The following is a 15240-nucleotide window of genomic DNA, read 5'->3' on the forward strand; positions in this document are numbered from 1 at the left end:
AAAGGTGGAACCAGGCAACCTAGACCTAGACTATACTGCACCCCAGACCCTGTTATCCAAGACAGTTTGCAAGTAAGGTAGCATATAAGCAGCTGAGCTTCAAGATTCAAGATACTGCAAGTGGTTCTTGGTTGTCTGGGATTTGGGATTTGAACTCACAACCTTCCGAAGACTAACACAGAACCTGATTTATGGTAGATAGATGATTTAGATGACAGATTAGATCTTCTTTCATACCAAAATGGAATTGGTTCGGTAGACATTATCGTTGCCTTTCGATCATGAGGAGTTCTGTTCTCTTTCTGTACTACTTACTAATTGGCTCCTCTGATTAGTTCACGTCCATTCTGGACCTTCGTTGTGGTCTCACGTGACCACTTCTGCTGCCTTGATTCTTCGAGCAGGTCTTGTGTTGTTCCTTACCTTCTTAAGTAAGAGACACACAGATCTGGTGATGCTAGTGCTCTGATTTGTCATGCAGTCCTCAGGGTAGTATGAATAGTACCCTTTCTCAGGGAAGTCGTGGCCTAATGGTTAGAGAGTTTGACTCCTAACAATAAGGTTGTGGGTTCGAGTCTCGGGCCGGCAATACCACGACTGAGGTGCCCTTGAGCAAGGCACCGAACCCCCCAACTGCTCCCCGGGTGGTGCAGCATAAATGGTTGCCCACTGCTCCGGGTGTGTGTGTGTTCACGGTGTGTGTGTGTTCACTGCTGTGTGTGTGTGTGTGTGTGCACTTTGGATGGGTTAAACGCAGAGTATGGGTCACCGTACTTAGCCGTATGTCACGTCATGTCACTATGTCACTAATGAGCTAATATTGACATGACAAATGGAGAAGAAACCTTGAGAGGAACAACATAAAAATGAACCCATCCTCTTTTCCATGACACAGGGTCATGGGGTTTTGATCAGTACTCTTAACAGCCATACCGTCCAAAGGACAATTGTACTCGTAGAAGCTGTGTGTGTGTCATAAATAGTCCCGAGGGGAGCCTTGCAGTCTTTATGTGTATAGCAGCAGTTTCTTGGAAGTGCAAACTGCCAGGGCAGCCAAGCGAGATTCATTTAGAAGTGCAGAAAGCTTCAGACGGAGAAGAACAAAGAAGAGCAACGCAGGAGAGTAGAGGATCGGGATCAATCGAGCAAGTCTGGAGGGTGGAAACTAATGTAGCATGGATAACATAGTGGCAGTATGGACAAGTTTCGGGCTCTTGAATGGAAACTGGCTGCTGCTTTCTGGACGAATGGACAGAATACAGCATATTCTCTGTGCTGTAGTTCCTTTGGGGGTTTAAAAACCGAATATGAACCAATTTGAGTCACGATTCATAGTTTAATCATTTAAACTAATCATTTAATACAAAAGCGACTGGAAATGTTTGAATTTTTGAAAAAAATTGTGTTGTTGCTGATTTACAGTGAATCATTGTGTGTATTCTGTCGCATTCAAAGATGCCATTTATACATTTAAAGGTGCGGTGTCCGATTTTTAAGAAACAAAAAACAAAACAAATGTGTATCCAATGAGCAGAAAGGGGTGTGTCTTGTCGATATGGGCGGAGAGAGTGTTCAGTGCGCATGTGTGACGTTAGCAGAAAGCGGTTTTAACATCGACATGGAGGATAAAAACAAAGAAAGAAAGAGAAGAAAGACTTACGATAAGGACAAGAAGTAGGACGTGTTAATATAGGATCAGCTTTCCAGCGCTGGAGAGAACTGAAGGAGCAGGAAGTTGGCCACATATTCACAGGTTGGAGTTTCCCGAGTCAATAACTCCTGAGCTAAACGCTGTTACTACACAAATAACACCTCTTTTCTATCGTAGTAATGTAGAGAGGCAGCTACAACCGCGTTTTGTGTAGTAACAGCGTTTAGCTCAGGAGTTATCGACTCGGGAAACTCCGACCTGTGAATATGTGGCCGACTTTACTTAAGACGCCGAGGCGCTTTTTTCCTTCTCGATAGGTGAGTAACGTTGGTTTTGCTTTGTTACACAGAACTAATATATGCCTTTGTCCTTTACATCATTATGCTTGTGTGGCATTTTTGCTTGTTTGTTTATCTACAATCGTATTGTTCTTCCCTTCAGCTATGATAAAGACACGTCTCTTTCTGTTAGTCGCCTGGGTTACGTATGTATGTGTGGGCGGAGCTATCGATACAGGGGTGGGGCCCGTTTGGGTTAGGGGCGTGTTTGTTTTGGTGATTTTATATGTCAACATTGGCTTTCAAACAACGGAGACCGCACCTTTAAGTAGAAGGATTCAACCTTCTTGTATTTGTTTTATACTCTGTTCTAGCGTCTAGAGCACTATATTTAGATTCGCGTCTTTCTCACAGTATAAAACACAGACAAATAGGTCGACGAACCAAGACACCACCTGTCATCTTGAGGCGACTGCTAAGAAATGTACCTCTGATGATGTTCAAGTTAAATTTAAACCTTTTGAGATGATTGGCTAGTTAGAACTGAGCAGGCGGCGCTCTCTAAATGTGTCAGGCTGCCCGATGGTGGTCGGTAACCTCCCGGGGACGGACCTGTAACAGATAGAATTGGGAAGGAATCAGGCTAAAGTAAAAAAAAAAAGAAAGAAAGAACCCTTTAGGGTTTGATATCCTTCCGATGCATGCGTTCTGCCGGCGCACAAAAGATGATGTATGAATCACAACATTCGGAATGGTTTCCCACTGAAATGGGGTTTCCCTATACACTGAAAAAAACTATATTTGGAGCTCAAGCAAACAGGAAACCCAGCATCTGTTTGCAGAACAACAGAAAAGCAAGCCAAGCTCCTGGCTCCCCCAAGGCCATGCTTTGAGGATTGACAGTACAGTGAAGCACGAGCCATAGTCGAGAACACAACACATACAAAAAGGACATACTGCAAGTGTTCTGCTCGTACATATGTTCAAAGGCGGTGAGAATCGTACGTGCGAGGGAGAAAGGGAGGTGGCATCATCAGCCGAGCTGTTCCTGCCAACAGCAGGGGGTTTGAGAAATGAGGACTTGTGCTTTAGCTGTGATGCCAGAGTCACGGAAGTTATTACACTCAATCCCTTTAATAAAGCTGCTTAGATTTGGCTTCTATTAAAAATGCGCATTTACTGATCTCATAAGGACCTCGTCGTGTTGCCATAGTCACATTATATGACTATTATATGAGTTAATATGACGACGTTAAAGTGCGCATTGGGGACACGGTGGTTTAGTGGTTAGCATGTTCGCCTCACACCAACAGGGTCGGGGGTTCGATTCCCACCTCCGCCTTGTGCGTGTGGAGTTTGCATGTTCTCCCCGTGCCTCGGGGGTTTCCTCCGGGTACTCCGGTTTCCTCCCCCGGTCCAAAGACATGCATGGTAGGTTGATTGGCATCTCTGGAAAATTGTCCGTAGTGTGTGAGTGTGTGAGTGAATGAGAGTGTGTGTGTGTGTGCCCTGTGATGGGTTGGCACTCCGTCCAGGGTGTATCCTGCCTCGATGCCCGATGACGCCTGAGATAGGCACAGGCTCCCCGTGACCTGAGAAGTTCGGATAAGCGGTAGAAGATGAGTGAATGAATGAATGAATGACACAATTCATTTATTAGTAGTGCCGTCCCTTTAAAATAAACAGTGTTGTTTTTTGTTTTTTTACACAAAGGAGACATTTTACACATTCACAGACATTAAACCCTTTTATTTGAACGTTTCGTAAGTTTTAATTAATACGATCTTAACAATTTCTAATTTATCTCTTGCTTTGTACTATTTTTGGCCAAAAAGGCAGGGAAAAGTTGTCTGTCTCCTCAAATCCTTATTTTCTATCCCTGTTTTTTTTAGGCTTAAATGCAAATGTGTGTGTTTAAAGGCAGTGGTGTGTGTTTAAAGGCAGTGGTGTGTGTTTAAAGTCAGTGGTGTTTGTTTAAAGGCAGTGGTGTGTGTTTAAAGGCAGTGGTGTGTGTTTAAAAGCAGTGGTGTGTGTTTAACGGCAGTGGTGTGTGTTTAAAGGCAGTGGTGTGTGTTTAAAGGCAGTGGTGTGTGTTTAACGGCAGTGGTGTGTGTTTAAAGGCAGTGTTGTGTGTTTAAAGGCAGTGTTGTGTGTTTAAAGGCAGTGTTGTGTGTTTAAAGGCAGTGGTGTGTGTTTAAAGGCAGTGGTGTTTGTTTAAAAGCAGTGGTGTGTGTTTAAAGGCAGTGGTGTGTGTTTAAAGGCAGTGGTGTGTGTTTAAAGGCAGTGGTGTGTGTCAGGACATTAAACATTTCTACTGAATCTTTCGGTGTTAAGTCGCTGTATACGAGTCAGATTAGCTCAGCGTGAACCGGTGGAACGAAAGGAAGGTGTTCGGTGCCTTGGAAAAACATATAAACGTACTCCAAAGTGCTTTATCAGGTGTAACACAACAGCTCATATAATCCGTCATTAGCAGTCGACTGCTGGGAAAAGCGGACGGAGGCACGTCGAGGTTACAACAACGTGTACGCTAACAGAGCTGTCAGACCGCGAGTGGGATCGTTGGCGGTCTCGCGCGTTCTCGCTGGTGTTAGAAAGCGCAAACTGCTCCGTGTTCGAGCACAAAAGATCTTCCGCTGGCGTAGCGGTGAGCTGACAGGAGTGATGCTGTTGCTCTGTGGGTTTGTGAGGGAAATTAGTTCTGCGTGAAATGAGGCGCAGTTAGATCTAAAAAAAAATGTATTAAAGTGATAAATCAGGTCAATTTTCTTATTACTGAAATAGTCAGAATTAAAGTGTTATTAATTCAGCACGACAAGTTTTTATAAATTCATTCACTCATCTTCTACCGCTTATCCAAACTACCTCGGGTCACGGGGAGCCTGTGTCTATCTCATCTGCGTCATCGGGCATCGAGGCAGGATACACCCTGGACGGAGTGCCAACCCATCACAGGGCACACACACACTCTCGTTCACACACACACTCACACACTACGGACAATTTTCCAGAAATGCCAATCAACCTACCATGCATGTCTTTGGACCAGGGGAGGAAACCGGAGTACCCGGAGGAAACCCCCGAGGCACGGGGAGAACATGCAAACTCCACACACACAAGGTGGAGGTGGGAATCGAACCCCTGACCCTGGAGGTGTGAGGCGAACGTGCTAACCACTAAGCCACCGTGCGCCCAGTTCTTATAAATATTTCCTGTAAAACGAAGCACAGCTGCCTCCAGTGTCACATTCAGCGGTCAAAAAGGTGGCGACTGTAACATCCTAAGACCCCCAGCCTCGTCCTCATAATTGTTTCCGTGTCGCACCTTTGGTTATTTCCACCCTGTTGTTCTCACCTTCTTCCACATGCATCGCATATGATCTTTAATATTCGGTGAAATTTGGCAATGACTTTAGTGTTAATACAGAAACCTGCAGAACTGAACAGTGCACAAGACACACACTCTCACACACACTCTCACACACACACTCTCACACACACTCTCACACACACAATGGAGTGTAGCACAACTCGAGCCAGCAGGGTGGGAATGTGGGCACGTGAACACACAGATGGAGATTTAAACCCTAGTGGAACAGTTTTAGCAATGTGTGTGTGTGTGTGTGTGTGTGTGTGTGTGTGTGTGTGTGTGTGTGTGTGTGTGTGTGTGTGTGTGTGTACAGACTAGCCTAGCATGATGGACGTTTGCCCGTTTGGATTTGGATCAGAAACACACATTTCTACACGAATGTCGATATCCGTACTCTCCCGGCTCGTGCTCATACACCACACACGAGACATCCTGCATCCTCACCACAGATTGTGTGTGTTGTCTCTGATCCCATGTCTATCTGCTCTGTTAAAACTGTCCCATTTACATCAGACCACATAAACGCGTCTCGGCGAATCAGATATCGATCCGATCTTTCTGCTCCCGCCCACAATGCTAATATATTTGCCCTCATTTCCGGGGTAACTGAAACAGAACACACTTTGGTGTCTGTGGTTTTCAGAACGTGATCAAAAAGAAGACGTAAAAACCGGTTACGACGTTTATGCTACAAAAAACAGCGTTTACTGTTTGCTGCGTTTTCACTGGCGGCAGCAGCGCGTTTTAAGCCCCGACGAGACGCCTGTGTGAAAGATCACCTGCGAGTGACGTAGTTCCGTTTGGGAGGAGTATAGCGCTGACGTATGTGGCTCGAACAACCACATTCATTTACACCTGTCCAGTTTCATCTGAAACGCGTCCCAGACCACCTCCTGAAGGGGTTTGTACCATCGGGTTTATATCCGTCTCCAAAACGTGTCAGAGGGCGTTTAGACCTGGTCTTTAGACACCCCACCCCACCCCCCGCTAGCTTGCATCATATCCATGTTTGTAAGGTTTTTAAAAGGATCCCAGGACTATGGAAAAAATAAATACTGTATGTAAGCAAAAAATCTTCTGGAACCGCTTATTTTGGTCAGGGCCGTGGCTATCTAGAGCCCGAGGAACCCCCAGGGGGGGTATTTGCACTCGAATACAAATTCACCTACTCTTTCAAACAGCCACTGCACCAGCTAGCATGTTTATGTGGTGGGTAAAAAGCAACCAAGAGGAAACACATAGACAGGAACCCGAGCTCAAGAGACAGGAAAAAGGGGTAAAAGTAGCTGCCCTGCCACCATGTTGTACATAAAGTGTGTATTAAAGAGGTGCGTCTTCAGTCCCTGGGGAGGTTCAGTTCAATTCCTGGTAGCCACTAGAGAAAAGTCTTGATGCTCATCTTCTCTGATCACCTTGATGTCCCTTACAGAAGACCATCCAGGAGCTGCAGCATGTGTCTCGGTGCTGTTGTAGCTCTAACTCCATCGCAGGCTTCAGTACTGATCCTTGAGGGACGCCACTAAACAGTCTGCATCGTGCCGATGCATGACCAAGTGTCCCTCCTGGTGGAGATGAAACCACTGTGGTGCTGAGACAGTGCTGATCTTCTCGTGGTTAAATGTGTCGAAGGCTTTAGGAGGATCAGGACTGAGGACAGTTTGGCTGATTTAGCGGATTGGAGCTTTCTGGGGTTCAGCACATTGGAGCATTCAGTCAATGAGAGGGCTCGCTAACGAGTTATGAATCTGTGTGTGTGTGTGTGTGTGTGTGTGTGTGTGTGTGTGTGTGTGTGTGTGTGTGTGTGTGTGTGTGTACAGGTTGGAGCAGCTTGGCTTCAATGCGCTCCTCCAGTTGATGATCGGCGTTCCTCTGGAGATGGTGCATGGAATTCTGAGAATCAGCCTCCTCTATATGGCAGGAGTGGTGGCAGGTGAGTGAGTGTGTGTGTGTGTGTGTGTGTGTGTGTGTGTGTGTGTGTGTGTGTGTGTGTGTGTGTGAGAGAGAGAGAGAGAGAGAGAGAGATCTCTCTCTCTCTCTCTCTCTCTACATCTCTCCTCTCTCGCTCTCATCTTCTCTCTGCCCCTCTCTTCTCTATGGCTCGCTATCTCCCTCTCTTTTATCTAGCTCTCCCTCTTCTCTCTTTCTCCTACCTCTCTTATCTCTCTCTCTTCCTCTCTCTCTCTTAGATCTTTTTTAGCTCTCTATCTCTACTACATATCTCTCTCTCCCCTCTTTTATCTCTCTATCATTCTCTATCTCTCTATCTATTATCTCTCCCTCATCTCTCTATCTCTTATATCCCCACACTCCCCCCCTCCTTCTATATTCCCCCCACCCCCACTCCATATCCCTCTCTCTATAGTAGAGAGATATACATATATAATCTAAGAGAGATAATTATACAACCTATATATATATATATATATATATACATATATAATATATATATATCGATATCTATATATAGAGAGACTGTGTGTTGGTTGTGCTGTGGCTGCACATTGACTAAATTCAGCATCATATTTATGCCCCATAGATCACAGAGATAGTCAATAACATTCACTGCTTCCTAGTATACACACACACACACACACACACACACACACACACACACACACACACACACACACACACACACACACACACACACACACACACACACACACACACACACACACACACACACACACACACACACACACACACATGAACTGTGCCCTGTGCTGCTGCAGTAAATGTGCACAGGGAGTGTGATGTGTGTGTGTGTGTGTGTGTGTGTGTGTGTGTGTGTGTGTGTGTGTGTGTGTGTGTGTGTGTATGTGTGTGTGTGTGTGTGTGTGTGTGTGTGTGTGTGTGTGTGTATGTGTGTGTGTGTGTGTGTGTGTGTGTGTGTGTGTGTATGTGTGTGTATGTGTGTGTGTGTGTGTGTGTGTGTGTGTGTGTGTGTGTGTGTGTGTGTGTGTGTGTGTGTGTTGGAATCTGAGAGCAGCAATTCCATAATCGAGCTGCAGACAAGGTCATCTTCTACTCAATTAACACGCACACACTCACACAACAACACCAGCGTCTACACACTTTACCCCTTCACTAAGTGTGCACACTGAAGAGGAGAAGAAGAAAAAGAGAGATAAAATGACAAGAGAGACAAATAGAGGACTGAAGGATGGAGAGAGCAAGAGTGCTGAGCCCTGCATCTGTAGCACTGCTCAACATGGCGGTTATAGATAACCTGTCACACACACACACACACACACACACACACACACACACACACACACACACACACACACACACACACACAGTGTATGTCAATATGTAATTATCACAGCTAGTGACATTTACTGTGCTTGCTTTAGAATGTGTGTAACACATTTGCCTCAGTGTGCATTCTGAGGTGCCAATATTTACGATTTAGTCATACTACTACAAAATATGAGTAAAATTCAGCAAGACAGGAAAGACTGATGGGGAAAAGATGCGGGACGAGAAAGACGATGTTTACGGTGCCTCACGAGCCTCGAAAAAAAAACATCGAGAATGACCACCTACCTGCTGACCAATCAGAATGGAGTATTTAACAGCCTTGTCAGATCAGCCCTCACTACCGACCAATCAGATCTATTGCAAACAGTCGTTAGAGTTAAACACTTTGTTTTTGTCAGCGTGTGTTATTTTAGCTATAAAGAGGACGTACGTAATCGCGCCGGCGAAGCGCAGGATGCACCGACAGAGCAGACAGAATGGAAGAGAGACAGAGAGAGTGAGGGAAAAAAAGAGTGAGAGAAGCTTGGCTGATGGGGCTTTGTGTAAATAGAGCACGGAGACGGATTTAATATTTTACAGCTGTGTGCTGATAACTTGATGCACTTTTGATGAGGATGGATGAGAGGTGTGTGTGTGTGTGTGTGTGTGTGTGTGTGTGTGTGTGTGTGTGTGTGTGTGTGTGTGTGTGTGTTTTCAGCCTGGTGATGTTTTTTGAGATCTGCGAGGTTTCGTAAACACGCCGTACACAACAGGACGATGATAATAAAGGGTATTTGTTGCCATGGTAACGCGTGATCAGCTTTAGTGGGTTGGTGGAATTATGGGGTTGGGAGAAAAATACTTCAGCTACTGACATCACTCATGCACACACACACACACACACACACACACACGCTTTCTCAGAGTCAGCCACTCCCTACTATCACTATCACTCTCTTCTTTTCTCTCTCTTTCTTCTTTTCACTTTTCACATTTTTTTTTTACTCTCGCACTCTCTCTGTGCAGGTTCTCTCACCGTCTCCATCACTGACATGCGTGCTCCAGTGGTCGGTGGCTCTGGAGGAGTCTACGCACTCTGCTCTGCCCATCTCGCCAACGTCGTCATGGTAACCAAACCTAGCCAACGTCTTGCCTCGGTGAATGAATGAGAGAAAACGAGAGAGAGAGAGAGAGAGAGAGAGAGAGAGAGAGAGAGAGAGAGAGAGAGATGGAATTCATACATTTTGTTTGCTCTCAGCCCGTCTCCCTGGAGACCAAATGACTCCGTCACCTCTCAAAGACACACACACACACACACACACACACACACACACACACACACACACACACACACACACGGAGACTTGGTGAAAAAGTATTGGTTCCTGCCTACTTTCATTCCTTTGTCAGGGTTCATTCCTTTGTCATATTCTAATAGATTAACATCATATTTATCCAATAAAAATATCTACACGATCAGATACTAATTCTTTCAATCGTCTCTGATCACATGGCGTGCCAACTTCTCAGAGTCCACAGACATTTTTAGGCTTCTCCAAGAATCATGGCTATAATCTGCAGCAATATCCCAGTCGCGGCAGCTCATATCCATCTTTCAGCAAGGCCGAGGTCGCAAACAATAAAACCATCTCTCAGCCTCGGCTCAGATGTATATCACAGAATAGACTCACAGAATTGATTCAGAGTTATATCACAGAGTTGACTCAGGACTATATGACACACGCGATTCAGAGTTATAACACAGACTCGACTCAGATGTATATCAAAGAATAGACTCACAGAATTGATTCAGTGTTATATCACAGAGTTGACTCAGGACTATATGACACACACGATTCAGAGTTATATTACAGAGTTGACTCAGGACTATATGACACACTCAATTCAGAGTTATAACACAGACTCGACTCAGATGTACTGTATATCACAGAACAGACTCTCAGAGTTGACTCAGAACTATATGACACACTCGATTCAGAGTTATATCACAGAGTTGACTAAGGACTATATGACACACTCGATTCAGGGTTATAACACAGACTCGACTCAGATGTATATCACAGAATAGACTCACAGAATTGATTCAGTGTTATATCACAGAGTTGACTCAGGACTATATGACACACACGATTCAGAGTTATATTACAGAGTTGACTCAGGACTATATGACACACTCAATTCAGAGTTATAACACAGACTCGACTCAGATGTACTGTATATCACAGAACAGACTCTCAGAGTTGACTCAGAACTATATGACACACTCGATTCAGAGTTATATCACAGAGTTGACTAAGGACTATATGACACACTCGATTCAGGGTTATATCACAGAGTTGACTAAGGACTATATGACACACTCGATTCAGGGTTATAACACAGACTCGACTCATATGTATATCACAGAATGGACTCACAGAATTGATTCAGAGCTACTGTATATCAGAGTTGACTCAGAACTATATGACACACACGATTCAGAGTTATATTACAGAGTTGACTCAGAACTATATGACACATGCGATTCAGAGTTATAACACAGACTCGACTCAGATGTATATCACAGAATAGACTCACAGAATTGATTCAGTGTTATATCACAGAGTTGACTCAGGACTATATGACACACACGATTCAGAGTTATATTACAGAGTTGACTCAGGACTATATGACACACTCGATTCAGGGTTATAACACAGACTCGACTCATATGTATATCACAGAATGGACTCACAGAATTGATTCAGAGCTACTGTATATCAGAGTTGACTCAGAACTATATGACACACACGATTCAGAGTTATATTACAGAGTTGACTCAGAACTATATGACACATGCGATTCAGAGTTATAACACAGACTCGACTCAGATGTACTGTATATCACAGAACAGACACTCACAGTTGGCTCAGAACTATATGACACACTCGATTCAGGGTTATAACACAGACTCGACTCAGATGTATATCACAGAATAGACTCACAGAATTGATTCAGAGTTATATCACAGAGTTGACTCAGAACTATATGACACACGCGATTCAGAGTTATAACACAGACTCGACTCATATGTATATCACAGAATGGACTCACAGAATTGATTCAGAGCTACTGTATATCAGAGTTGACTCAGAACTATATGACACACACAATTCAGAGTTATATTACAGAGTTGACTCAGAACTATATGACACATGCGATTCAGAGTTATAACACAGACTCGACTCAGATGTATATCAAAGAATAGACTCACAGAATTGATTCAGTGTTATATCACAGAGTTGACTCAGGACTATATGACACACACGATTCAGAGTTATATTACAGAGTTGACTCAGGACTATATGACACACTCAATTCAGAGTTATAACACAGACTCGACTCAGATGTACTGTATATCACAGAACAGACTCTCAGAGTTGACTCAGAACTATATGACACACTCGATTCAGAGTTATATCACAGAGTTGACTAAGGACTATATGACACACTCGATTCAGGGTTATATCACAGAGTTGACTAAGGACTATATGACACACTCGATTCAGGGTTATAACACAGACTCGACTCAGATGTATATCACAGAATAGACTCACAGGTTTGATTCTGAGTTATATCACAGAGTTGACTCAGAACTATATGACACACGTGATTCAGAGTTATAACACAGACTCGACTCATATGTATATCACAGAATGGACTCACAGAATTGATTCAGAGCTACTGTATATCAGAGTTGACTCAGAACTATATGACACACACGATTCAGAGTTATATTACAGAGTTGACTCAGAACTATATGACACATACGATTCAGAGTTATAACACAGACTCGACTCAGATGTACTGTATATCACAGAACAGACACTCACAGTTGGCTCAGAACTATATGACACACTCGATTCAGGGTTATATCACAGAGTTGACTCAGGACTATATGACACACTCGATTCAGAGTTATAACACAGACTCGACTCAAATATATATCACAGAATAGACTCACAAAATTGATTCAGAGCTACTGTATATCAGAGTTGACTCAGGACTATATGACGCACTCGATTCAGAGTTATAACACAGACTCGAATCAGGGCAATATAAAATCTCAAGTCAGAAATATATCACAGATTTGTTTCAGAGCTATAACACAGACTCGGTTGCCATTTCACTCAGAAACATACGAAGGAAACAAGGGTTTTAATCAGTCAACAAGAACACACTAGAACTCACAAGACAAAAATACACAATGGGAGATAACAAGACATTGATCTAGGAACAAATGTGTTTTTCATACATAACTCTGTGTGTGTGTGTGTGTGTGTGTGTGTGTGTGTGTGTGTGTGTGTGTGTGTGTGTGTGTTCTCTGTTCTCTTTGTTCAGAGCAATTAAAGATATAATATTTTCTCTCTTTAGTTCCATATGGTCTGTGTGTGTGTGTGTGTGTGTGTGTGTGTGTGTGTGTGTGTGTGTTTGTTTATTTTATTTCATCATGAATCATGAAAAACACATGGAAGTGTATGCACTGCACTTTCCTCACTAACCGTGTGTGTGTGTGTGTGTGTGTGTGTGTGTGTGTGTGTGTGTGTGTGTGTGTGTGTGTGTGTGTGTGTGTGTGTGTGTGTGTGTGTGTGTGTGTGTGTGTGTGTTTTAGAACTGGGCTGGAATGAAGTGTCCATATAAGTTACTGCGGATGATCCTGGCGCTGGTTTGCAGTAAGTGTCACTATCTGGCTACAGCAATTTTGATGTTATTGGGATTCCTGAAAAGTCTCCAGTATACAAAGAACACGAGCACGTAAATGTATTAAATGGGTTTAAGGAATAACGAAAGCCAAAGACACTTAAAAGACAGAAAGTCAATTAAGGAATTAAACACTCGAGGCACGCCGACGAGGCACGGAGCAAGGCAAGAGATGGAATTTCCCCAAAACTAACCATCCAAGAGTCCTTATAAGCCCTTTCCCTCTAAAGCGTCCATCATCCTGTGACTACCAGGCAAACCTCCAAAGTCAGTAAAGTCAGTGTGATGCTACACGCATGACAATCACATGACACCCCCCACCCCCTTCCCCAATCCGTTCCATGGCTGCTTCTTTCTAATTTTATGATCAGCAGAAGCAACTGCAGAGTTTGATGTATGTGCTAATTATAACCAGAGAAAACTCCTCCTTCTGCCCAACACCATCATTGTGCCCTTGAAGTTTTTTTTTTTTTCCTTCCTCCCTCTTGTCTCTCTGACCCCAGAGCGCTGGATCAGTACACAATGAAAATATTACTTGGGTTTCATCAGATATCCTCGTACCCTGTCAGCAGATCCTAACGGAGATTATAAGACGTGGTGCTTTTTCGACCCGAGTTATCGTGAGTCAGAGGTGCAGCCAGAATTTCTTCGTATTTCTAAATAACGGAGACGTTTTCCGGCGGTCCGCTGTATCTCACGGTGTTTTATCCTTAACTGACAGCTTTCACAGGTTTATACGATTCCTTAAAGGTGGGGTCTTTGTTGTTTGAGAAATGCTTCAGAAAACTGAGTCGGGCCTCCAAACGAAACAAACTAACATGTAGCCAATGAGCAGAAAGGGGCGGGGCTTGTCGATATGGGTGGAGAGAGTGTTCAGTGTGCGTGTGTGACATTAGCAGAAAGCGGTTTTAACATCGACATGGAGGATAAAAACAAAGAAAGAAAGAGAAGAAAGACTTACGATAAGGACAAGAAGTAGGACGTGTTAATATAGGATCAGCTTTCCAGCGCTGTAGAGAACTGAAGGAGCAGGAAGTTGGCCACATATTCACAGGTTGGAGTTTCCCGAGTCAATAACTCCTGAGCTAAACGCTGTTACTACACAAATAACAGCTCTTTTCTATCGTAGTAATGTAGAGAGGCAGCTACAACCGCGTTTTGTGTAGTAACAGCGGAGTGAAACGGAGATAAAACTTTCACACTACAAAAACACATTTGTATCACCATAGTATTACTCATGGAGTTCATTTATTGATAAAAATATCCCCTCAGTCAGCCGCCCCAGCAGGTTCCGCCATAATACTTGTCTTGTGTGTGTGTGTGTGGGCGGAGCTATCAAAACAGGGGTGGGACCCATTTGGGTTAGGGGCGTGTTTGTTTTGGTGATTTCAAATGTCGACATTGGCTTTCAAACAACGGAGACCTCACCTTTAAGTAACGTCGTGCGCTCCTGACGCTCCTGTGTGTTGATCCTTACTGAAAGATTGGAATGTTTTAATAGTAATGTTAAGGGAATAATTACGTACTACAGCAGCTTATCATTAGCTCTTACAATACAGCCTCTGTACTCAGATTTAACCTCTTCATCTCCCATCCGTTTTCTCTTTCTAGCTCTTCTTTTTTCTCTCGCTTTGTTCTAACTTTGAGATAAGCGACAGATATATCAACACACCCTTGCAGTTATTTTTGGTATAAATCAAATGTACACAAGGTTTCAGTAGGATTTAGATCCGAGATTTGTCTTTTGGCCCCTGATGATGATTTTTCTGAACCATTTCCTTAGTTCATTCATTTGGATTTGGGTTGTTGTCGTGCTGCAAGGTGAGTCCCGGTTAGTTCGGTATATCGTCGCCGTCGGGCCGAATCCTCGTATCTCCAAAACCACAAATTCAGGAAATTAAAAAAACGCCGTATCTTATCTACAACGCACAGGGTTTA

General features: G+C 43.7%; 1 protein-coding gene across 2 annotated transcripts in view; it reads left to right on the forward strand.

The window, feature by feature from the left end:
- The window catches only part of rhbdl1 (rhomboid, veinlet-like 1 (Drosophila)), a 36104-nt gene that overhangs the window by 19217 nt on the left and 1647 nt on the right, over positions 1–15240 (forward strand). For both annotated transcript variants that reach the window (XM_047810825.1, XM_027179122.2), the window contains exons 5-7: positions 7116–7228; positions 9568–9668; positions 13214–13274. In XM_047810825.1, coding sequence (XP_047666781.1) covers positions 7116–7228; positions 9568–9668; positions 13214–13274 — 275 coding nt within the window. The remainder of the gene's footprint in view (positions 1–7115; positions 7229–9567; positions 9669–13213; positions 13275–15240) is intronic.

This window comes from Tachysurus fulvidraco, chromosome 3 (genome assembly GCF_022655615.1).
Source record: "Tachysurus fulvidraco isolate hzauxx_2018 chromosome 3, HZAU_PFXX_2.0, whole genome shotgun sequence".
In the NCBI taxonomy this organism is placed as follows: Eukaryota; Metazoa; Chordata; class Actinopteri; order Siluriformes; family Bagridae; genus Tachysurus; species Tachysurus fulvidraco.